Source organism: Protopterus annectens, chromosome 1.part0 (genome assembly GCF_019279795.1).
Source record: "Protopterus annectens isolate FY-2018-M chromosome 1.part0, PAN1.0, whole genome shotgun sequence".
In the NCBI taxonomy this organism is placed as follows: Eukaryota; Metazoa; Chordata; order Ceratodontiformes; family Protopteridae; genus Protopterus; species Protopterus annectens.
Window position 1 is genome coordinate 1,759,849,765 of NC_056725.1, and position 26,710 is coordinate 1,759,876,474.

Consider the following 26,710-nt stretch of genomic DNA (forward strand, 5'->3'; position numbering starts at 1 on the left):
GCAACAAGAACTAAATAGCTTTGGTAATGCAAAAGTGAATAATGCAAATGACTGCCACATGCACAACAGTCCTAGTGCTTCCATGAAAGGAAAAAAGTCACTGCACTGCTCAGCAAAATGCAAAACAAAATCCTAATGTAGCCCAATAAGAAACAGAATGATTCTAGTGCTATCAGGGAGCACAGGAAGAAAACCAAATATGCATCTCCTTCACAAAATGCAAAAAGAATAACCAGAATAACCACTTGCTCTGGGGCAGAATGTTGAGCAAATGAAGGTATTTATCATAATTTGCCTTATGCCTGATTAAATTGCTTCTACATAAGAGTGCCATTTATTACACAAATAAAATGAAAGAATTAGGGGTGGGAGTCATCTATGCAATTGTTGTACAAGTAGTAAAATCTCATAGCATCTCATCACAGAATGCAATTAGCTTTTCAGTTTAGATACTACATGGATCTAATTATAACTTTCTTATTCTGTAAAAAAAGGTAATTCACAATGCAAAAATTGCAAAATGAATGCCTATCTGAGCTGACAGGTAAGAATGAAGACAGCCTTATGGATTGGGCCATTCTGCCCACGAACATTCAGGACATACAAACAGCATGTGGATCGTCATTCATGTCTTCAGCTATGGCTATGAATCTTTGCATTCTTAGCAAAACAGTCGTGGCCATCTGACAATCTATCGCTTTGCACAGTATCTTTACTGAAAGACAATATGATGATTTGAAATTTATCATGATTGACTGATATCAGACCACAGAATAATAACATCACTGCTAATCCTAGATGTATGGATAAAGCTAAAACACATAATGAACTTCTCTTGTGGAAGAAGAGAGATTTGATAAGACATATGGAAAACAAAGACAGTCATGCAGAGCCCAATAACTTGAGGTTATCTGGACTACCCATGGGAAAAGGGGGGGGGGGGGTCACAAGCTGCAATACATTTTGAAGGTGGCTTGCCTTCTTTTCTGAACATTACGCTTCCTGAGGCCAAAAGACCTCATTGGTCCTTGCTTCTAAAATCTGCTACACCTAAGGTTCCTCCCCAACTAGTCAATACTATACTTAAATTCCACCAAGTTAAAAAATCTGAACTTAAGTCAAACCATGTCAAAATATAATGTTTAGCACAAAACAGTTCAGATCAGGTTTGATAATGATTACAGTAGTTTGGCTGTACTATAAAGAAAGGACTTTTAGCACATAACCTGCTGCTACAGTTAAAAGGCTTAAAGTGCTCACTTTGTTTTCCTTCTAAGCTCATTGTTTACTATTGGAATACTTCACATTGGGCATTTACCATCCAGGGTGCTATGGGGTGTGGCTTCCTGACCTGTAACCACCCTGTTGTACCCAGGGACAGCAATGACCCAAGTGCACCCACCTGCCTAAGCTGAGCAGATAAAGTCTCATCATTATTCTCCTCCTGCCAGTTCCAACAGGCACCCAAAGCACTAAGTAAACTTCAGTGCCTGGGACATAGTGAAGGCTTTAATCTTGTATGCAAACACAGCTGGCAATGCTCACATGAGAATTAAGGAGATACCTAGTGGGATGTGAGTGGGAGGTTTGGATTTTCTAATCAGAAACTGAATGACACATTGTTTTTGGATGTCTATACAATTCAACAACTGCCTAAAACATACAGAATGTTAGCTCAAACAGAGCACATTATATAAAAGTTGATGATCAACATGATCGACTTTGTACCTGTTATCAGATTTGAGACCATATATTCTAGACACTTGGTTATAAAAAGGTGATAAATTGCTAACTGATCACCACCTGGTGGTCAAATGGGTCAGATGGCCAAGGTAGCAAATGGGCATAACTGGGAAATCCAAACATACAGATAAGGGTGTTAGAGAAACAAAAAGCCAATGCTTTCATGTGGGATGACTTCCCAACTCTGGAATAAGTTCTCCAATATATACACGGAAAATGGGGAGATTGGATCTAAATGGGCCCTATTTATGAACTCAAAGACTAATACAGTGGTAAGGTGCTGGTGGTCAGTACTTGGCATGGTAGTAACCCCAATACTTGAATGTGGACATCAGTGAAAGGGTTAACTATCCATCTGAAAAAAGGTCTTCTGTGAAATGCTGGTTTCTTGAGACTTAACCAATAAATACCAAAAGTCCGGGAAGACAGCAAAAGAAAATGTAAGCTAGTGTGTGGAACAAATTTGGAAAGGCCATGGTAAATGGCCTTCAGATGATCTGAGAGAGCAAGCCATCCAGCAACTCGGGAAGGGAGGCTGGACATTTCCTATGCTGTTCCAAGGAAGGGTGCAGAAATGCTGATCTTGACTGGAGACACTGTCAGAAGGTCACAAGGAACTTAAGAATTCAGTGGAGTCCTCCTTTTCAGGGAAGCAAGTGCCAGACTGTGATATTTTATAATTTTCCTACAAAATGTGTACACGGTACCAAGCAGAGCACCACTTCCAATATTATGTAGAAAGATTACCTTTAATACTGTGTAAGCCTGTCAAAAATTCTGACAAAACAGAATTCAATAAAACCTGAATAACTCATATTTGTTCTTACAAACACAGCAGCAGCAGGGCTAGGAGAGCTGGTTTACAGCTGCACTTCAAAATTTAACTGCACATTCCTCTTGAGCACTAAAAAGAGTTCATGCACTTGGCAGTATTGAAATGGTTAGTTATAGACTTGCCATAACACTCATGACTTTCTGTGCAGCTGAGAATCATAAACCATTTGCCCTGGTATTTAATAACAATCATGACTTTCTGTGCAGCTGAGAATCATATACCATTTGCCCTGGTATTTATCAATTGTTGTTGGAACCTAATCTTTCTACAGCGCTTGGTATTCAGTCTGTAAACTGCTATCTTTAAACACTCATTTCACGTGCTTATTTCAGTCAGCAAGAAAGCAAAATCTTGCCTTTGGTGTCAGTAATCCTGTTAACATGATTAATTCAGTGAATGTTACTGAGATTCTAGTTTTTGAAGTTGAGTGTGCCATCATTGTATCTGGAGCGCTAATAACTTGAAGTACAAAATGGGTGGCACTTTTTCTCTACTCTGTTTACCAACTGACAGAAACAGGTTCATAGGTACTTACTAGGCTACTAATCTTGTGAGGATATTAAAAAGCCTAACCTCACATCTGCATGGTATTTGTTTGCCTGTATATTTTGCATATGAATACGCCACAGGCAGCTAGAACAAACATATGTTAAGACATTTACGTCTTGATCCCATCCATGTGGAACATGGGTGCTAAACTGGGGTGAATTAGCGGTTTCCCATCCATTTGCCCAAATTATATTTGAATAGCATAAAAGAAGTACTTCACTTTATGAGGAGTGGAAGACAGTTCCATAGAAATGGCATTCTTTGTGATACATACGTATGTCTCCAACATGTTCTACTTATGTTGCACAAAAGAATGAGATTCCTTAAGCAGGTATTCACTCTACCACTGGACCGAATGTGTAGTATGCCTGAAAATATTAAATCTGTTGAGAATCTATCAGCGAGGCAGAGGTTGCCTCTTAACAGCCTTTATAATATAGAGAAGACAGACAGGACTTTGAGATGGTCTGCATAGTTTTTATAAGAAAGCACTGTGATCATTCCAGTTGTGACAACTGTTTGGACAGGTGCATACCAAAATGGACGTTATATTCAATGACTGGCCTAATAAAAGCAGTAGAATAACTACATCCATGGACTTGTATTATGAGCTGTGTGATGAAGAAGGATTCCATGCAATAGTTGATATGTGATAACTAATACCTCATTATAGCACCTAGGACTATCCGTGCTCAGAAAACAACTGGTTTCGGCACTGGGCAGCATCGCTGGTTAAGTTAGCTGCAAACTACATCAAGTAAGCACCCTCCCCTCACTAAGTTACAAACACCCTCCCCACCTATCCCTGGCAAGTACACATTAGGACCTACAAACATGGATGAGCACTTTCCTGATACCTCTGCAACCGGCTTAGTGGACATGGGCATCCTGAAGCAATTTAGCAATTGCCTTATGTACAGTGGATATAAAAAGTGTACACATCCCTGTTAAAATGCCAGGTTTTTGTGATATAAAAAAATGAGTCCACAATAAATCATTTCAAAACTTTTCCCACCCGTAATGTGACCTATAACCTGTACAATTCAATTGAAAAACAAACAAACAAATCTGTTAGGGGAAAATATAAAAAATAAAAAAATGTACAATAAGCTGATCGCATAAATGTGCACACCCTTAAACTAATACTTTGTTGAAGCACCTTTTATAGGTTCATAGGTAGGTACTAGGCTGTCGGCCCAAGGGCCTACATAAGCTTAGCCAGCAAGATTCCATGGCTTACGCCACCCAAGAAAGTTATTTTCCTGTGCCACTGTCGAGCAGATACACAGAAGGATCCCCGGGGTGCATTTCCTATTTCCCATCCACTCATCAAGATTTTTCTTGAAGAGTGCTAATGAAGAACTTTGCTTGACATAGATGGGTATAGCTTGTTCCAGAGTATAGGAAGTTTCTGGGACAGGAATCTATCCCTCCAGCGTGTCCTGTTTATTGTGGTGACAAGCTTTAGGTCCCTAGAGCATGTAGCTTGGAGGGATTGCGATTTCTTTAGGTGCAGTATGTCCAACAGCTCTGGGTCTGACATAGCTTTATATGTTAGGCAGAGATCACCTCAGCGTAGGCAATATGCTACGGAGTAAAGCTGGAGTTTTTTGAAGCGGTCAGTGTAGGGCATTTGTTTGAGGCCAGTAATCCTCTTTGTTTGGTACTTCTGTGGCCTTTCCAGCTGCTGCAGATGTTTTGTGAGGTACATTCCAAAAGGGGCATTATACTCTATAATGGGTCTAATGAGTGATGAGTAGAGGGGAACAATGACATCTTTTTTCCTGGATGAGAACCTTTTTATGATGAGGTGTGCCACATAGAAGGACTTCCTGACTACTGTGGCGATGTGACTATCAAAGGACAGACTACTGTCCACAAGGGTCCCAAGATCTCTTATCACGCATTCGGTGTTAAGTAGATTGCTGCCTATGTGGTAGTTCATGGGTACAGAGTTTTTACCAAAGAGGATGACACTGCACTTTTTGGCATTGAGCTTGAGGCCATGTCTCTGACACCAGGCATCTGTCTCAGTGAGGCCCTTCTGTAGGATGTCCACATCATTTGGGGACTTAACTATGGCTCCTAGTTTGCAGTCATCTGTGAACTTCATTAGCCAGAGGCCTTCTGTGTTAGCCTGTACTACAGAGAAGTAGATACCAAACAGGAGAGGTCCCAGGACGGAACCCTTTGGTACTCCACTTGTCACTGCTTTGAGGTCAGATTTGGAGTCTGCAACTTTTACAGTGTGGATTCTGTCAGTGAGCCAGTTGGCAACCCATCTTGTGATGTAGGGATTTATAACTAGTTTAGTTTGTTTAGCTATAATTCCAGAATGGGGGATGGTGTCGAAAGCCTTGGCGAGGTCAAGATAGGCTGTGTGAACCACCTTACCCTCATCCATGGCTTTGGTGACTGCCTCAAAGAAGTTGATCAGGTTCAAGAGGCATGATCTGCCTTTCACAAACCTGAACTGGGTGGGATCCAGAGTTTGGAGGTTACCAATGTCTTTGTTTATGAGTTCCATGATGATACGTTCCATGACCTTGCAGACCACGCTCGTCAGGCTAATAGGTCTTCTTGGGTAGGACTCTATCAGCATGACACATCTTGACTTGGCAATATTTGCCCACTCTTCCTTGCAAAAGTGCTCCAAATCTGTCAGATTGCGAGGACATCTCTCATGCACAGCCCTCTTTAGGACACCCCACAGATTTTCTATTGGAATTAGATCTGGGCACTGGCTGGGTCATTCCAAAACCTTAATTTTCTTCTGGTGTAGCCATTCTTTTGTTGATTTGGATGTATGCTTGGGGTCATTGTCATACTGAAAAGTGAAATTCCTTTTCATCTTTAGCTTTCTAGCAGACACCAGAACTGTTTTTTTTTGGCCAAAAGTGAATGGTATTTGGAAACTTGACTAAAGCCCCAGTTCCAGCTGAAGAAAAGCAACCCCAAAGCATGATACTGACACTGCCATGCTACATTGTGAGGATGGTGTTCTTTTGGTGATGTGAACAGTTGTTTTTGTGCCACATGTACCCTTTGGAATTGTGGCCAAAAAGCTCAGCCTTGGTCTCATCAGACCATAACACATTTTCCCACATGCTTTTGGGAGACTTGATGCATTGTTTTGCAAATTTTAGCTGGGCCTGGATGTTTTTCTGTATAAGAAAAGGCTTCTGTCTTGCAACCCTACCCCATAGTCCAGACATATGGAGAAAACGGAAGATTGCTGTCACATGTAGTACACAACCAGTACTTGCCAGAATTCCCGCAGCTCCTTCAGTGTTACTGAAGGTCTCTTGGCAGCCTCCCTGACCAGTTTTCATCTCTTTTCATCAGTTTTGGAGGGACGTCCAGTTCAATGTCACTGTTGTCCCATATGTTCTCCACTTTTTAAAAACTGTCTTCACTGTGTTCCATGGTATACCAATGCTGTGGAAATTTTTTGTACCCTTCTCCTAATACCTTTCAACAATGAGATCCCTTTGATGCTTTGTAAAGCTCTCTGCGAACCACGGCTTTTGCTGTAGCAGGCAACTGAATAAATGTCAGAAAAATCCTACTAGGACAGCTCAACTTTATTTGGAGTAAAAAGAGTATCTTTAATTTATGACAGGTGTGTACCCAAGAAGACTGAATGCTGTAATTAAATCAAAAGGTGCTTCAACAAAGTATTAGTTTAAGGGTATGCACACAAAGTATTAGATTAACGGTGTGCATACTTATGCAACCAGTGTATTGTACGTTTTTTATTTTTTATATTTTTTCCCCTAACAGATTTGTTTGTTTTTCAATTGAATTGTACAGGTTATAGGTCACATTAAAGGTGGGAAATATTTTGAAATTATTTTTTGTGGTCTCATTTTTTATATCAAAAAACAGGCATTTTAACAGGGGTGTGTAAACGTTTTATATCCATTATATAATCTAGTTCTCCGTTATACACAAGGACACACACATACTCATATATTTTTGTACATCTGTACTTTATATATATATATATATATATACATACACACATACACACACACACACACATATGTATACATATATATATATATATATATATATATATATATATATATATATATAAATATAAATAGATAAATATGTGCAATATGGCTGCATACAATTCATTATTTATAATAAACTTAACATAGTAGAGTTTAGAATGATTAATATATACATTGTAGTAAATGCTCCTTAGTTTTTATTCACTGTCACATATTGGCTATGTGTTGCACATGCAATCTTTGTCAATGTCTTGATGTCAGTATTTTTTCTTTGTATTGCTAAGTGCATGTATTACTTGTTATTATCTTTGCCAATGTATCCCGAGTCGTGGCTGAAAAGGGTCCTGGGAACAATTCACTTTCCTGGTTACGAAAGTATATATACATATGAAATAGAAAAACAGGTTTGAACATGACAGAAATAATTAAAGAGCTACTAAAGCACATTTTAATTCTGCATTGCTGAAAAAAAACTTCCCACTGAAGGCATTGGGAAGTAGCGGACAGACTTAGTTTGGAGTCCTACTACTTATCACGATACAGCAAGGATCATTTACTGCAGTGAGAGTTTTCACACCTCAGCATGGCAATGTGGAGGAAGGTTTGTCAATTCTTTTAGAACTACAAAATAATCCCTTTGCAAAAGCCTATTTACCTACTTTATTTTGCTAGAAGTAGTTAACTATTTATAGCACAGAACAAGTTTTGACAGACACATAAATGAGGCTCAGTCAGGGAAACATAGAAGTAGGTCTGTTACACATAAGGTGTGTTTAGATGACAGTGCTTCACAGTTCTGCCATTCTCTCTTAATGGCATGAGAAAACACCACCACTTCCTTATGTCAAGCATGACTCATATAATGAGAACTTGAAATGTATTCTGGGAAGAAGGAAAGAACACACAATCACATTACCAAGGCAGGCACCATCATCTGCCATTTTGAGGGAAAAATATAAAATTTGTAAAATAAGTACTAGGAGTGATTTTGAGGCATTAAAATAGCTCAGGAAACAAAGATGCAATGACAAAAAATAGAAGTTATGTCCTTACCATAACGTTCCATGTGGAGTGTTCATCTCGCCTTTGTTCTTACACCTGGGTTCGGAGCCGATCCTCGGCTCCGTGTCGGCCGCTTGGCAAAGCTCTGCATCGAGAAGAAGCTCGAGACCAACCTAACTCCCACAATCCCCCTCTGCCTTTACCTCAGATCTAGTTTGCAAGCAAACCAGAAGCCAACAGAGAGAATATAACACATTCATGCCAACAAGAACAAACATAGTTGAAAAATACAACCACAACAACTGCATAAGGCAGAAGTAGGAGAACCAAACCAGACACCTAAACTGGACGTTCTTCCTGAGGGTGGGAGGGTGGGAATGTAAGAACAAAGGCGAGATGAACACTCCACATGGAACGTTATGGTAAGGACATAACTTCTATATGTGAGAGTGTTCAATCTCGCCGTTTGTTCTTACACCTGGGTAGCGTCCCTAGCTCCATGTTCCTGAGGAACTCACGGGAGAACGTTCCTGAGCACAGTGGAACCAAAGGTTGCCCTGTCCCTAGAAATCCTGTCTACTTTGTAATGAGTAATGAATGTATGTGGTTTAGACCAAGTGGCAGCCGCACAAATAGTGTCTAACGGTAGGCGGGCTGCATGAGCCAGGGATGTAGATACTGATCTTGTAGAGTGCCCTTTGGGCTTGACAGGTAAAGTTTGCTCCGAGGCAGCATAAACAAAAATAATGCAATCGGAAAGCCATTTGGAAAGGGTTCGTTTCGTAACTGCCATACCCTTCTTGCTGTCTGCAAAGGCTATAAAAAGCTGGTCTGTTTTTCTGTGATCCTTTGTTTTATCCAAGTAAAATCTGAGTTGTCTATGAACATCTAACTTGTGTAACATATATTCCAACTTACTGGAGTGGTTTTTGAAAAAGGTAGGGAGCTCAATGGACTGATTAATGTTATTAACAGAGCAAACTTTGGGAAGAAAGGACGGATTAGTGCGAAGAGATACTCTATCAGAGTGAAAGATCAAATAAGGGTGTTTAACGGAAAGAGCTTGAGGCTCCGATACCCGTCTGGCCGATGTAATGGCCACCAAAAAGAGGGTCTTCCATGACAAATATTTCAAAGGACAGGAAGAGGCTGGTTCAAAAGGTGGTAGCATCAGCTGAGATAAAAGAAGGTTCAAGTTCCAAGGTGATGTAGGAGTTCTAATTGGTGGTCTAATATGGAAAGATCCTTTTAGAAAGGCCTTACAAAGTCTGTGAGCCATAATAGGAGCCCCACATTCTTCCACATGAAAGTTTGAAATGGCAGCCAATTGCACTCTCAAAGTGGCAGGAGAAGCTCCTTGGTGAAACAGTTCGGTCAAAAACTCCAAGATCCTATTTAGAGGAGCTATCACGGGGTCCAATTGTTGTGTATTTGCCCAGTGCATAAAACGCTTCCATTTACTAGTGTAAATCTTTGTAGTGGAAGCTTTATGAGAAGCCACTAGTATATTCTGAACTGCAGGGGAAAGAAGATCAGACCTGGCTAAGTAGGGAAGCGGAGCAGCCAAGCTGCTAGTCTGAGGGAGAGTAGCGACGGGTGGGGAGCCCCTGACGAGTGGGTCAGTAGATCCGGCTCCAGGTCCAGGATCCAGGGTTCCCGAATTCGGTGTGCCAGAAGAAAGGGAAACCAGATTTGACGAGGCCAGAATGGGGCAATGAGGATAATCGTCCTTTGCAGGTTGTTGGCTTTCTGCAGAAATTTTGCAATCAGGGGGAAAGGAGGAAAGGCGTACAGGAGACCCGGGGGCCAATCGTGAACCAGAGCGTCCCTGGGGACTTCCCCTGGAGGGGGTAATAGGGCAAAATAGCTTCTGCATTTGGCGTTCATTGGAGACGCAAAGAGATCGCAGGAAGGCTGGCCCCACTTGCGAAAAATTTCCTTCGCAACTGACTGTTTAAGGGACCACTCATGAGGTAACAGGATAGCTCTGCTCAACCTGTCCGCTATGACGTTGGATAACCCCGGGATGTGCGTTGCTATCAGAAAGCGACCCGTGGACTCCGCCCACTGCCAGATTCTCATGGCCTCTCTGCATAGTTGATAAGACTTGGTTCCCCCTTGCTTGTTTATGTACCAGACTACGGACATGTTGTCCGTCTGAACTGCAATTGTCCCTAGAGGAAGAAGGGGAGCAAAGTGTTGCAACGCTAGAAACACTGCCCTCAACTCTAGAACATTGATGTGCAGATTGTACTCCAAATTGGTCCATTCGCCTTGGACTGTCTGTCCCTGAAAGATGCCCCCCCACCCTATCAGGGAAGTGTCCGTGGTCACCGTAGCTGTCGGTGTGGGTAGCACAAATGGTCTTCCGCTGGAAAGATTGCAAGTCTGAAGCCACCAAGCCAGGTGTGATTTGCATATGTTTGTGATGTGAATTTAGATGCGTCAGGGTAACTGTTGGAACGACCATTGTGCAAACAGTAGCCATTGAAGAACTCTCATGTGCAGTCTTCCCAAGGGTATCGCAATGAGAGAAGCTGCCATGAGACCCAAAACCTTCAGAACCAGTTTCGCTGGGGATTTTCTGGATGATAGAAGAAGAGATATATGGTTTTGTAGGGAGGCTATCCTTTCTGGAGGAAGCCTTAGAGTTAAGCAACGCGTATCCAATTCTGCTCCTATGAATGAGATATGCTGTGATGGCTGTAGTAAAGATTTTTCAAAATTTACGGAAATTCCGAGATGAACACAAAGTTGTAGTGTGTAATCCCTGGCCTGAATCAGTCGACGCTCGGTGGTGGCAGAAAGGAGCCAGTCGTCCAGATACGGAAACACCTGGAATCCCAGGCGTCTCAAGTGAGACGCTACCACTGCCATACATTTGGTGAAAACCCTGGGGGCTGAGGTCAGACCAAAGGGCAGGGCTCGAAACTGAAAGTGACTGGCTCCCAGCCGGAAGCGCAAGTGATCCCTGGACGCCCTGGCCATTTTGATGTGGTAGTATGCGTCCTTTAGATCTATTGAGCACATCCAGTCGTCCTTCTGTAAGAATGGAAGGATCGATTGAAGCGTGACCATCCGGAACTTTTCTTTCTTGATGAAGGTATTGAGTTTGCTTAGGTCCAGAATTGGCCTCCAGTCCCCTGTCTTTTTTGGAACTAAAAAGAACCTTGAGTAAGTTCCGAATCCTCTTTGGTCCGCTGGGACTGGTTGGATGACTCTTTTTTCTAGCAGCTTTGAAATTTCTATAGCTGCAGGGCCTCGCAGATGGGGCGGCACATCTGGGAGTCTTTTCTGCGGAATTGGGGGCAATAGGAAGGTAATTCTGTAACCTCTGGTAACAATGCTTTTTACCCAATTGTCTGATGTAAGACTTTGCCAGGCCTGAGGGTATAAAGATAAGCGACCCCCGACAGCCTCCAGAGCAGGACAGTCGGGCCTCCTCTCAGGAGTGCTGGAAATGTTTCCCGGGGAGTGTATCCCTGTCACCTTGGTTTTGCGGACCTCCTCTGCCGCCAGGGCGACGTCTTCCACCTCTGCCCCCTCCTCTGCCTCTAGAGGGGGCATCACCCTGTGTGCCTGGGAAAAAACCTTGGGGTTTTCGAAACCACATTTTTCCACCACGTTGCCCTTTGGGGTACGGTCTGGATGGGGTGGAAAAACGGACTCCGACAGCAGACAGAGTCTTTCGTCTTGCTCACACCGGGTAAGGGTCTCCTTTACTTTGGGGCCAAAGAGAGTGGCACCATCAAATGGGGCGTTAGTAAAGGAAGACTTGAAGGCTTCCACAAATGAACATAAGCGCATCCAGGATTGTCTACGAAGAGCAATCGCTGAAGCTGCTGCCCTACTCGACCCTTCGGCTGCGTATGAGATCAGCCTCATGGATGAGTTCGCAATAGATGTAAGGGTATTGAGATGTGCTGTAACTTTCTCCGAGACAGCAGCATCTGTAGTACCCTGGAGGGTATCTCCCAACTCTTTGATTAGATCCCTCTGTAACCGTGTGAAGTGGGTCAAATAGTTCAGGGATCGCATAGAAAAAGCCGCTGAACTAAAAATGCGCTTCCCATACCTGTCCATAGTCCTAGAATCTCTGTTAGGTGGATGGACAGATGAGGAAGATTCAGACATCTCCTTTTTCGTGGCCACTGCCACCACCATAGCATCCACTGGCACTCCCTTTGTCAGATAAGCCTTATCTTGGGGGGCAGTAATATATTTATTAGGCTTTCTAGGGACTGGCTCCACCATGTCAGGTGTCTCCCACGCCCTTCGAGCAATCAATTCCATCAACTCATCGAAGGGCGGAGTGACCCAGGAGGAGGAAGGGCGAGCACCAAATGCCTTCAGCAAGACTGACTCATCCTCAGAAGGGGGAAGGGATTGCCAATCACCTCTCTGCTTTAGGATCTCCAGGATGTCAGAAAAGGAGACATCCTCTGAGGGTGATTTTGGGGACCCTTCTGACTCATCCAAGTCAGTGTCCGATGTCAAGGATTCTTGTGGAGAATCCAAGTGTCTCCTCTTACACAATCTTTTCCTCGGAACTTCCTCGGGGGGGCATCCGATGAAGCCTCCGAGGAAGAGGGGGCACCCTCTAGGGGTGGCTGAGACACTGGTGCTCGACGCTTAGATGTAGCCGTGGGTGCAGAGGAGGATAACGGACCTTTATGGGAAGGAGAAGCTGTTTCTGCTGAAGTGGTTGTCTGAGTAGACAACACCTTCCTCATGAGGTCGAAGGCCCCCGGGTCCCGAGTCGAGGTATCCCCCAGTTCCGAAGAAATCGGAGGAATCCCCGAGACAGGCACCGAAGGTATCGACCCCGAGGATGGAGCCGAGTCGATCCGAGCCTAGGCTCTGAGAGAGAGTGTCGGAACCGAAACATCGGTCCGACTCTCAGTCCCGGATCCAAGGATGGATCTTCGGCTCCAAGACTCCGGTACTGGGTCTGACGGAGTCGAGGTGAACGGTGCCGACCGAGAAAAAGACGGTTCTGGCACCGAGGGCTCCACAATCACCAGATCAGCCTCTCTCGGCTCCGAAGACTGGATAGGCCTCGGAGGAGGAACAGGTGGAGATAAGGGAAGGCCTTCGAGTCTCGACACCAACTGGGAGGAGACAGAGATGAGTTTGGACAAGGCCGTATTCTCCATCAATTTCTGCACCACGCAGTCTACATCGGTGTCGGAGAGGGGCCTGGAAGAACGTGTCGAAGGAATCAAAGACGGAGCCGACCTCAAAAGTGCAGGAGGAGGAAGCTCTGTCACCGGTTCCAAGACTCGAGGCTCGGTAACTGACAACAGTTCAACACTCGGCCCCAAAGTCTGTGGAACCGGTGATCGAACTTTGAATGAAGAGCTCGGAGCCGATGACCTGGGCTCCGACGTCTTCGATTCCTTCGAGGACTTAGATGTCTGGTCTGATGCATCCAGAGCCTCTTGGAATGCAGGCTTCAAAAGGCCCCTATCCATAAGTTTCCTGCGCCTATCTGTCATGACCCTTCCACTGAAAGAATGGCAGATGGAGCAGTCTTCCTGCAGATGGAGAGGGCCAAGACAGTAGACGCAGGAACTATGATTGTCTGTGACAGACATTTTCTGTCCACATTGGCACCGTTTGAAGCCTGATTTAGCTTTTTCAGACATGTTACAAAGTCATATCCAGTAAACAGTGAAATAGCCAGTACAATTGTCCAATCCAGTAAAACTTGTCAAATCCAGTAAAATTTGTCAAATCCTGTACAGTAAGTCAAATCCAATAGTCAAATCCAGTAAAAGTTAAAAGGGTGGGGTAGGCCCCGAGGGAATAACTCTAAGAAAGTATATAAAAACTATATACGGAACCAAGAAACCCTCGATACACTACTCACACACACACACAGTCAACTTTAAGAGAATGTTTTATCCAAAATATAAGAAAAATATAAGAAATAATTAATCTTAGCTTTGAGGTAGTCCGAGCTCATCAAAAATGATGCGAACGTTGCAGCGGCAAACTAGATCTGAGGTAAAGGCAGAGGGGGATTGTGGGAGTTAGGTTGGTCTCGAGCTTCTTCTCGATGCAGAGCTTTGCCAAGCGGCCGACACGGAGCCGAGGATCGGCTCCGAACCCAGGTGTAAGAACAAACGGCGAGATTGAACACTCTCACATTTGTTTTTTAAGTTTTAAGGTGGAGTTTTCCTTTAAGCTGGAATCTGGTCTCCCTATTTTAGCCATCTCCTTTACTACAAAACTGCCAGCTTTGCCAAACTGCAGTCAACAAGATTTGTAGACTTAGCTTCCTCTCAGACCCTCATATCTATCATGTCTTGCTGACACAAAAGTCCCACTAGCGTCCTTTGACAGCTTGAGCTGCACTTCTTGGCCACACATTATGTTTAACTTAATCAAGTTGAGGCACTGCGCATCATTAACTTGAAAGCAGTGTTTTGGGCCCCAGATGGTTTGACAACTGGGAGCAAACATTTACAAACAACTTGTCTAGCATGCTGGAATTATCATCCATTCGGGTTATGATGAAAGAACATATATTCATTTAAAATTAATGTAGATGCTTTACATATGTGTGTGCACGTGTTTTGTCAGACCCTAAAGAAGTTACACAGTCCAAATTTCTTAAGTACCACATTATGCAGTGTCTATATTGTTAATACGTTTTAAGTAGCTATGGTAAAAACATAGCTTATATAGTTTATTTGTAAAATGACTAATAACTGTTAACCTTAAACACATAATTTCCGTGTTTGTGTGTTTTTATGGCTGAAACCCATCTTATACTAGGTGACTTGATGACATTAGTACAGATGGAGTATGCAGACAAGTTCTTCTACAATCTATGGGACAGAGTTTTACATGTGTTATATTTTACAATTAATCCATTGGGTCAAGACCCTTATCAGACAAAGGATGCAACAAATTTAATTACATTATTAAACACAATGTATGTAATAACACAAAGTAAAATACAATCACATACACTGTATTAGTCCCAAAGCTGTTCCTGTCTTAATGCCTTCATGTAACCCAGCATAGGTTATACTTTGATACAGAAACAAATTCAGAACTGATGCATTTGCTTCAGATAAAAAGCATAAGTAATTTTTAAAATAAAATTATTTTTTTTAGTAATAAGTATACAAAAACACTTTTCACCAGGATAGGCACCACATGACACATTTAGAAACTTGAATATTTCTACAAAATATAGAAGCTTTTTCACTTTGAACAAGGAAATATTTATACGGAAAGCTGATGGACTATAATTTTAAAATAGTGGACCTATAGCAAGAAATAAGATTTAATGGGGTAAAAATCACAGCAGCAATATAAGGACTCGTCTGTCAAACAGATTTTCATGTGTTGTTTATCAATGTGTGTAGCCTACAGTAATAAAAGGCAACAGCCTTATGAAAAGGGCCAGAAACATGTCTTCAAGGAGAAAAAAAAAAATACTGTGCATTCAATAAACCAGTCACATGTACTACTAACCTTTTTTTAAATGCAAATGATTAAGAAAAACATGTCAAACATAGAAGTTATTAATAAATTGAGCTTGAAAGTTTTAATTAAAATCATAGTTCATTATCTACAATTCTGACTTACCTCAATCTTCCATACATTTATGTTCGAAATTAAATCCCAGTGAAAGTTGCCATTCTGATCAACACCACTGAACCCATATCCTGCAGCATTATTGGCAACATCAGCTGTAAAAAATATGTAAACATATCAGTCCTCAACGCAATCATACTTCGAGGTATAAATAAAGTTAACAAACATTTAAAAAGGAGCTAAACTGGTCCACTGGTCTAGAGGTAAGGCAGCTGCCTCTGCTGACATCAAAACTGGTGTGACTAACACTTTGACAGCTGTAGAAGTTAGAAAGGAGGGAAATTCCCAAGGTGTCCAAAGTCAGTTTATTTTCATTGTTTGGAAGGAAACTGTGGATTGTCTCACTCACAGAATCAATCTGAATGAAGGCTAGAGGTTAATCTTGGCCTGAATTTTGTAGATATCCTAATCCAAGGAAGCATTGTGACATCACATGACCATAACTTCTCCCCTGTAATCCAGGCTCAGTGCTTTCATTTATGTGTTAACAAGTAAGAGAAACAAGTCATCTAACCCTTTTTAATCATGACCTTAGTCCAGAAGTAAATTTGACGTATATGGGCACTAGCCAGTCAAACAGGATGTTTTCAGAAGGTGAAAGAAAACTGCAGTAACCAAAAAACAAAGTAATGAATAAAAATATAAACAGTTGAAAAAGCTGTTGACCTTCATTCCAATTCTACCATTAGATAGCCCAGTACTGCCTTGGTTATTTGCCCACAGAGATACTGGAAGAACATGCAGACTGCAGGTGATGTGGAGGGCTGGACTCTGGCCTCTGCAGCTGAGAGGCAGAAACCTTAACCACTTTAGTCATCATGATGAACACAAAAAACAGTCCACCTGCATTACAATGGATTGGTGAACACCCTTCCTTCAACTATAAAGATAAACATCATAAAGGAAATCTCCTCAGAAAAAAGGAGGTAATTGTCCCACTGTACTCATCCCTCATTAGACCCATTATAGAATACAAAGTCCCATTTGGTATGTACCTCTCAAGACACACGAAACAACTGGAAAGGCCGCAAAAATACCTCACTAAAAGAATCACAGGCCTAAAGCAGATGCCCTATGCTGACCGCCTTAAAAAACTCCAGCTATACTCTGTCGCATATTGTCTACACAGAGGCGATCTCTGCTTAACATACAAGGCCATGTCAAACCCAGAGCTGTTGGACATGCTACACTTAAAGAAATTCCAGTCCCTCAGAGCCACATGCTCCAGGGATCTAAACCTTGTCATTACAATACACAAAACATGCTGGAGGGATAGGTTCCTGACCACGAGACTCCCCAGACTCTGGAATAGATTGCCCATATATGTCAAGCAGAGTGCCTCTTTGGCTGTCTTCAAAAGGAACCTTGACGATTGGATGGGAGAAAGGAAAGTCACTCCAGGGATCACATCAGTCGCCCTGCTAGACAGGGGTCCAGGAAGTAAATAGTGTGCCAGGGAATTGTTATGGCTAGGCTTATATGGGCCCTAGGGCCGATAGCCTACTACCAACCTATAATGCAGGATGCAGGCATATGACCAATGCAAGAAGGAAAGTGCCAGTTATTGAAGGGTAATACTGTGGCTTACTGATATCAGCTGGAGCTCCAGGACAAAAACTGCAAATGACACCCTATCCACAACTTGTACTAAAACTCTACTAAGACAGAATTCAGATAATACTGTGACAGAGAATGTGCTTCTCCATTACTGACTAATGCTATAAAAGGCAGTAAATTAAAGTTTATACCTGATGAACTCATCTACTGCTGTTTTCTTTGATATACTATCATTTTGTTGAACTACACTTGCGAGTATTTTAAAATCATGTAATCACAAGGACAACTGGTAAAAACAGCAAACTTCAACCTTCTGAATGTTTAAAATCAAAAGCACAGAAGTGAGTGGTTCTTGTAAAATCACTGTTGACTTTAACAGTGGTTTTAAAGCAAAATTCGAACTGGTTCGAAAGCTGAACATCATTTTTACTATATTTGACATATGGTAAAAACAGCATTCCCATTTTCAGCTATCTGAGTCAATGAAATGACTCAACTCTCTTTCAAAAAAATGACAGTAAACTGTTTTCTTCATTCCCTCCCCCCACCCGAGGTGATGTGAAGTCAATCAAGACAGTCAGTGTCAACAAAACTACTTCCTGCAATGCCACAAAAAATAATTACTTCTTTCACAGGAGTAAAGCAAATATATACCGAAACTTAAAATTAGTCTGGAATATTATACAGTCATTAAATTCAACACAAAGGATATGCAGAATGCAGACAGGACTGTGTATAATCCTTGTATGTTACAAAGATACACCAGAGAGGCAACAACTCTTTAAACTATGGGTCAGATGCAACCACAGTAAAATTCTTGTACAGATATATTACATAATGTATACAATTAGATTCTAATCATTGCATACTGTAATGATTCTCAACTGCATAACCAACCTAGATGTAAAACCACTATAAGGATATTTCATCCCTTGAGCATGATCTCTGGTACACTGTAAAGTACAGTAACCGTCCTTAGCAAAATGAAGAGGAAACCTTTCTGCAGGGAAGGTAATGGCCAAAGAAACCAGACCATGTTGCTATTACAGAGAAATGTATACTCATGAAAAAGCAATTAAAACCACTAATGCAACTTTTATTGAGGACAGGTAGTATAACAAACGTAATGTGCCTCAGTTTTGTTTCTTTAATCTTAAAATGGGCATGTGCCAAAAAAATAAATAAATAAATACAGTAGTGATCTGTCAACTTTGCTACTTCACTTTAGCAATACAGTTAGAAGGAGGGGAAGAGACAAATATGGAGGAGGCTACACCCAGAAAGCCACAGTGCAACAATTAATTACAAAGAAGGATAGCTTTTTAAAGCTAGGTTCATAAATGACTTCACTACAGGCATACTGTGAAAAGTTGCTAAAGAAACCTCAAGAAATGTAATTTCTGTGTTGCTTTGTGACATATCTGTGAAAATGTCAAAAAAAATCAAGTTGCATATTGTCAAAGCATACACCATATGCAGGTAGCTAATAGCTAACATTTTGAACATATTTTTCAGTCTAAACTACACTCTTTTGGGTATCATTTTTTTCTAACCTTCCTTCAGCACTAATGTCAACAGAAAATATTAAAATGAACTAAGTTTAGAATCACAAATAGTTATAAAACTATCACCAGCCACTGAAACATACTTCTGTACTGTGATGATTTCAACACAGCACTATGGTTTTAGCTCTCAGATTTACCCTTGCACCTCTTACATTTACTGATGTTTCTTAAAATGTCAAACATGTTTATGGGCACATGCCTTATTAAATGAATAAAGTAAACCTATGCAGAGATTACATATTAGATCTATATAGCTAATGATGTAGAAAGATCTCCTACCGTGAAAAATAAGAGGTCCTCTTTTGGATTCTCTGCTATGATTTTTAAATGCCAATGTTAAGGCTTTTAATGTTCAGAGGTCGAGAAGTATGGACAGAAACTTGAGACGTGACAAAATATATTTGATGAAGTGGTGAATGTGAGGGTTTATTATGGTTCCATATGCCCTAGTGAATGAGGCTGACCTTTCCCAAAGCAGGATCAACCTACCTGTAGAAGTGGTTTTGACAAACAGTTTTTTTAATTTAAATATTTCAGACGAGTGTCAGGTATGGTCATGGGGGCTTCTACAGCACCAGTATTTGCAAATATCTTCCTATAGTGGTGGGAGAGTTATTTATTTTTACATTGGATTATTCAAGTCACATTGGATTATTCAAATAACATCAGGACCTACCCAAGCTATTTGGATGATATCCTTCATCGTTTGGTGAGTTGACTTGGGTAGGTTAAATGCATTTTTGATTTATATCAACAGCACCACGTTTTTTGTGTTCACATGATAGTTTGATGCAAATAAAGTTGAGTGTTTTGGATGTCACTATTACGAAAAATGTTATGGAGAATTGTTTTTCCTCTACTGTGTTCAGAAAGGAGACATAGTTGAATAGTCTTTTACATTACAACAGCCACCACCCCCTATGATAAAAGAAAAACATGGTTAAGAGTCAGTTCATCTGGTTGCCCCATCTCATTTCTGATGAAACATCTTTGGATGAAGTTAATAAGATGGTCAAAATGTTTCAATATAGACACTACTTCACTGACTTTACTGATGTTTCCAAGAAAAAAATCATTAAAGACAGGTCCTACTGTTACAAACAAGTGTTGAAATATGGCCTTCCTGATTTGGAAACCATGGCATAAGCAATGGCAGATGACAAACATAAGTTCTTTTGTGACAGTGAAACCGGGAATTTATTCATTAGGGCCATGGTTTGTGGCTTTAGCAAGGCCACTAACAAAGTGAAAAATATCTTCCAGAGGAAATGGCAGAATTTTATAATAACATGAGGTCTGGGCTCACTTTAAGGCAACAACCCCACTATGGTTATTAGATCAGGGTCGACTTAAAAAAAATGTTTGAGAAAGTAGAGGCAGGTTTAACTTTAATGTGGCTTTTAAGCACACGTCCAAATGCAGTGCATGCACCCAATGTAGATGCATTGCAAAAGGGTGAACTTTGTGGTTGGGAATTTTCCAAAACCTGTCTATCCCAACGCCAATGGCAAATTTAACTGTAACACCAGAGGTTATCTTTTTAGCACAATGTGTTTCGTGTACTACTTTTTATATTGGCAACACTTTAAAAGTCAGGATTTACCAACCTATACATGCAATTAGTAAAAGGGACAACAGAAATGCACTATGTGAATGTTCTAAGGCTTGTAAAATTTAAAAAAAAATTGTATTCTTTGTTTTGGAGAAAGTATCATTGTTCGATAGGCCTTAATTGGGAAGATGACAAGTGTTGCTGAATGACATTAACCCCCTGGGCATCAATGATAGGTTAACAGTCTTTTGTTTTTTAGAAGGATGTGCATTTAATTGCTTGGTGCAGTTGATATTTTACTTCAATATCAGGGATGTTTACTTCTTAATATCTAACATTTCAAACATGTCAATTATTTTGTGACTGAAATTTGTTTTTAATTTCATCTATTTTGAATTGTGTTTACATGTTTTTGTTATTTTATAAATGAAATTTAATACTTGCACCACAAGATGGCATTGGATCTAATGATTACAAAAAGACAATCTAGGGTGGAGTTTTTTGTCTGATGACGTTCACCTCACTTGTAGTGGCCGAAAGTGCTTATGAATTAAACTTTCTGGGTGTATCTTGCACTTTCCTTAGAGTTGCTTTTTTGTTTTTTTAAGTTTATGAAGTTGCAGACTGAATTTTTGTTTGGTTACATGTGCTATGTTTGTAATGCAGTTGATTTGCTGTTTAATAGAACAGAATAATCTACTTTGTGATAAACACAGGTATTAATTATACATACAAACCTATCAACTGCCTTTCATAATTTTTTTTTTGAAAATTAACCATCAATCAGGATCTGTTTTACCAGAAAGGCTCATCCAGACTCTGCTACACTTTGCTGTGAAGGAAAGGTTAGTTTGCTGTTATTTTTTGTATTTCTGTATTGCCTTTCTATATTTTGAATACTGTAGTTTGTTTTCTTTACCTTGTGTTTTGCTTGCATTCTGTTTAACAGCATATTAAAACTTCAAAAGAGACCACAGCTCTCTGTTCTGAGTCAGGCAGAATTTTCCTCCCTCCCACCCATTTAAGTTGTCTTGTTAAATACCACTGTCTTTCTAGTTGCCGCCTCTTATGTTAATCTGACCATATATCTCATTTCTCTACTTTCACTGGCTTATGTGAGTAATCACAAAACCATCACTTTTGAAATCCCACCCCTTCAATTATCTAAATTTATTGGCCATCCTACAGTATTTCATAGTACCAAAATACAAAAGTAACCACCCCTTTCAGTCCATCTTGCTGTTTTAAAAATAGTAACTCTCCACTAAACCTTAACTTTTTAAACAGGTAAAACTCAAGTTACCTACTTTCATATCTAACTTCTCTAGTGCACACTGCAGAGTGCATTCTTTTCAATCTTACCTTTAAGCATCCCTGTTACTAGCACTTTCTCTAATACCTAAAAGATCATCTCTACTTGACTCCAAGTAGACTTTTCTCTATCTGTTAAACCTAGCACTTGCTCCTACAGTACTTATTACCTTGATCGACACTCTTATAGATAGCACCCCAAAAGGCAAACCCCATTTCTCGGTCACTCCGTCCCCGGAATCTCTTTTAAAGTTTTTTGTCTAGTCCTTCTAGCATGTCGAGGGATCAGTTGCTAGTGTCCTCTCCTGCTCAGCTGGTGAACCTGAATATTGAGGCAATGTTACAATTGCCTCATGTACACAGAACAACCCTCTCCTCCTCCCACAAAACACAAATACATGCGAGAGATGCAACTATACGGCCAAACTGGAGGCTGAGCTCTCTCAACATAGGACTGGCAAGACCAGTCAGGAGGAGAAGGTTACCACACACACTATTGACCCAGTCTCACATAGTACCATCACAACCTCAAATCATACACATAAACACACAAAGACATACTCGGCTCTGATCAAAAATCTACCAAAACAGCAGAGGCCACCAAAGCAGACACCCAAACAACCACCACCTCAGAACACAACACCTGCAACACATAGACCTCACAGTCAGAGTGTCAAACAGTCACAGCCCTTAAGGCCAAACACAATGCCAGACACACTAGTCATTGGTGACTCCATAGTCAGACACACTGACGTCCCGCTCACCAGACTGAGTAAGGAGAAGGTCACAGTAAGCTGCCTGTCGGGCGCTAGAATCCGCCACATAACGCAAGCACTCAGGTCTCTCAACAGCAGGTACAAATATGACTCAGTCATTGTCCACGCTGGTGTAAGCGACCTGAGACGCACCTCCTTGGACTACATGAAAAGAGACATTGAGGAGCTCTCTGATTATGTAGCCCAGGCAGGTATGACCCTGACCTTGAGCAGTATCCTACCTTCACCAAGAATGATGCCACAATACAGAGATAAGATGATCAGCTTTAACAATTGGCTTAAACTCTGGTGTCATTCAAAGGGGATCCAATGTCTGTCTGCCTGGGCTGACATGCTGGACAAGCCACGCTGTTCGCAAGGGGCGGCTTGCACCTGTCACCCTGGGATTCCGGATATTGGCAAAGGCTCTTGCCACCCCATAGTGCCTTTTTAGGCAAGGCTCAAATTCTAAACCTACCACCCTAGAACACAAAAAGGAAAAAACTAAGGGTAATGCTGCTCAATGCCAGAAGTCTAAATCTCAAAATGCACGCACTCGAGGCCCTTCTCAGTATGGAGAACATCGATGTCTGTGCAGTGACAGAAACCTGGTTCAAGGCTCCTGAGAGCACCCCAGCACTATCAGGTTTTACCTCTTATCATGCGTTCCGGCCCCAAAATCCGGACAATACCAAGAAAGGAGGGGGTATCCATATTCATCAAAGACACCCACACCTCAAGACTGGTGGCAACGCACGATGCATCGGAGACCATCCAGGTGCAATTAACCATAGGCAAGACTGCTCTGCAAATTGTAGCATGTTACAGGCCACCCTCACAAACTCAGGAACCTCACATGGCCTTCCTGAAAACACTAGAGGGATAAATGTATCACCAAACACCATCATACTAGGTGACTTCAATTACCCTAATATAGACTGGGAACACTACTCAAGCCCAAACACCCTAGCCCAAAAGTTCCTGGAATTCATAAACTCAAATGCCATGGAACAACTAGTCACCATCCCCACAAGAGGAGAAAACATACTTGATCTCATCATCACGAACATGGGAGCACAATGTTCAACACCGAAGTATACCCCTCACTGGTGAGATCAGATCACAAACTAATCTCGCTGGAGGTCCTCATCCCACCCCCACCTGAAATAAAAAGACCACAGTAAAGAACTTCTCGAAAGCCGACTTCACACTTCTAAAGACTAGTGTGGTCTCCTTTAAGGCCCCCGAGCCGACGGAAAACAGTACTCAAGCCGCTGAATCACTTACAAATGCCTTCTACCAGCACCTGCAGGACTGCATGGATAAGGCAATCCCAAGCAAAACAAAGACTCTTTGTACCAAAGGCAAGCGTCCACTCTGGTGGACCCCAGCCATAAACAAACTCTACAACAAAAGGAGGAAGCTACTACAAGATAGAGCAAAATCCTTAAAAGGTAAGACACCCTTGATCACTATAAGTAAAAACTAAGAGCTCTCATAAAATCATCCAAAGCAAATTTTGAGAGAAAAATAGCTAAAGACTCAAAAGACAATCATAAGGCCTTCTTTAGCTATATTAGAAACCTGGGAGGAAACTCCCAGATATGCTCAGAACTAGTTCAAAATGATGTGAAGATTACTGATCCTACAGACATTGCCAACATACTGGCTGACAGGTTCAGTGCAAACTTCTCCCCTCCCCCAAAGGAGAGATATCTATACCAAGCGATTGCAGCCCCCAAACATCTCCAACGCCCAAGTGAGAACTGCTCTCTCCAAAGCAAAAACACAGCATCCATGGGACCTGATGGTGTCCCGGCTGTGTGCTCCACGAACTCAACGAGGAATTAAACCCACATCTAGGGCGGCTGTTTAATCATAGTCTTACCTCTGGATACGCATTCCAGGAGTGGCGCACTGCAACTGTGGTCCCACTTCACAAAGGCGGTGCCTCCACCGACCCTGGAAATTACCGGCCCATTAGCTTGACAAGCCTTATCTGCAAAGCCATGGAGAGGATCATAATGGACCTCATAAATAAAGACATAGGAATTTGCAGACTTTGGATCCATCCCAGTTTGGCTTTGTCAAAGGCAGATCATGCCTTCTAAACTTGGTTGACTTTTGAAACAGTCACCAAAGCCATTGATGAGGAAAGGCAGTCCATACAGCCTACCTCGATCTGGCGAAGGCCTTTGATACAATACCCCACTCGGGTATCATTGAAAAACTCATCAGCTTAAATGTTAACCCATACATCACAAGATGGGTTGCAAACTGGCTGAGTGACAGAACCCACAGGGTCAGAGTTGCTGGCGCCATGTCAGACTCAAAGCCTGTCACAAGTGGTGTACCACAGGGCTCAGTCCTGGGCCCACTCTTGTTTGGCATCTACTTTTCCAGTACAAGCAAACACAGGAGGGTTATGGCTGACAAAGTTTGCAGATGACTGCAAACTGGGCGCCATAGTAGAAAACACATCTGACACAGATATCCTTCAGAAGGGTCTCACAGAAACGGATAACTGGTGCCAGAGCCATGGCCTAAAGTTAAATGCCAAAAATGCATAGTCATACCCTTCGGGAAAAACAAGGTTACCCCTAGCTACCAAATAGGTGGCAATCCACTGAGTACAGAAGAAGTTATCAGGGACCTGGGGACCCAGGTTGATAGTAGTCTGTCATTCGACACCCATGTAGCTAAAGTAGTTAGGAAGACCTTCTACATTGCCCACCTTATCATGAAGGATTCTCATCTAGATCAAGGGAGGTCATAGTCTCCTATACTCATCACTCATCAGACCAATGATTGAGTACAATGCCCCATTCGGAATGTATCTGACCCGACACTTGCAGCAGCTGGAGAGGCCACAAAAGTTCCTCACCAAAAGGATAAAGGGTCTCAAACATCTGTCCTATGCTGCCCGACTGAAAGAACTCCAGCTCTATTCAGTCGCCACCGCTTGCTCAGAGGTGACCTTTGCCTAACATACAAGGCCACGTCAAACCCAGATTTGATGAATATGCTTCACCTCAAAAAATCTAGATCCGTCAGAGCCACAAGGGCGGGAGACTTAAACCTCGACACAGCTATTAATAGGACGTGCTGGAGGGATAGATTCATCACCCAAAGACTCCCTATGCTGTGGAATAAAATCCCGGTATATGTGAGGCAGAGCACCTCGCTGGCCTTGTTCAAGAGAAATCTTGACCAATGGATGGGAGATCGCAGATATACCCCAGGGATTACCTCAGTGTCACTGCTCAACAGAGGCACAGCAAAATAATGGGTATAGTTCCCCATACTAAAGGGGTGGCGTAAGCCACAAAACTATGGGCTAGGCTTGTAAATGCCCTCGGGCAGATAGCCTAGTATGAACCTATGAACCTATGAACCTATGTACTGTATATTGTTAAAAGATCTTAATCAGGATCTGTATTTTATGTTGTTAATAAAATATTGAACAAACAAAAATGGTATAGTTTACTTCTTTCAAAACTTGTTAAATGCAAGCATCTGCTTACTGCATCTGTCTTGCTTCAAGGGTAATAAAAAATAAAAATTCACAAGGGACACATTGTCAATTTGTATTTTTAATGTATTTATTAACGGTTAATACTTCTAATTATCTCAACTTCTACATCTTTATCTGTCTTACACTTACTATATTCTGCAATATTCAGACTACAGTTAAAAATTTAAAAATAAACACTTGAAAAAAATCATTGCTAACACATCAGTACTCTTAACTCATGATTAGCAGGAAAACTATCTTTGCATTCAAAATTATCTTGAATAGTACTAAAATTAAATATAATCACTTTTCAGAAATGTTGTTACTAATGGTAAACATCTGAAATTCTGGGAACCACTAAACACAGAGACTTAGTGGCCAAAGTAATTAATTGGTGTTAAGGTGCATTTCAGAGCTATAGTTTACAAACCTTAAATTGCTTCTGTTGATACTGTACTAAGAAGAAAGTGAGTGTGTATTAGGGCATGTCCTGACAGCTCTTGACTGAAATGTTTTCCTCACTTTAGCCAGGTATAATGTTTAGGTTTCTTTTTTTGTGTTTAAGAAAAGTTTTATTGATTTAACATATATACAGTATATACACAGAAAGAAAGAACTTCAATATCATTTATTATTATACCGTGTAACAAATTAAGTATCTTGGCATTTCAATAGCAACATTTCAAGGTTATCC

General features: G+C 41.4%; 1 protein-coding gene across 3 annotated transcripts in view; it reads right to left on the minus strand.

The window, feature by feature from the left end:
- MBOAT1 (membrane bound O-acyltransferase domain containing 1) overlaps positions 1-26,710 on the minus strand; it is a 1,680,446-nt gene that overhangs the window by 223,921 nt on the left and 1,429,815 nt on the right. For all 3 annotated transcript variants that reach the window (XM_044069118.1, XM_044069110.1, XM_044069126.1), the window contains one exon: positions 15,754-15,857. In XM_044069118.1, coding sequence (XP_043925053.1) covers positions 15,754-15,857 — 104 coding nt within the window. The remainder of the gene's footprint in view (positions 1-15,753; positions 15,858-26,710) is intronic.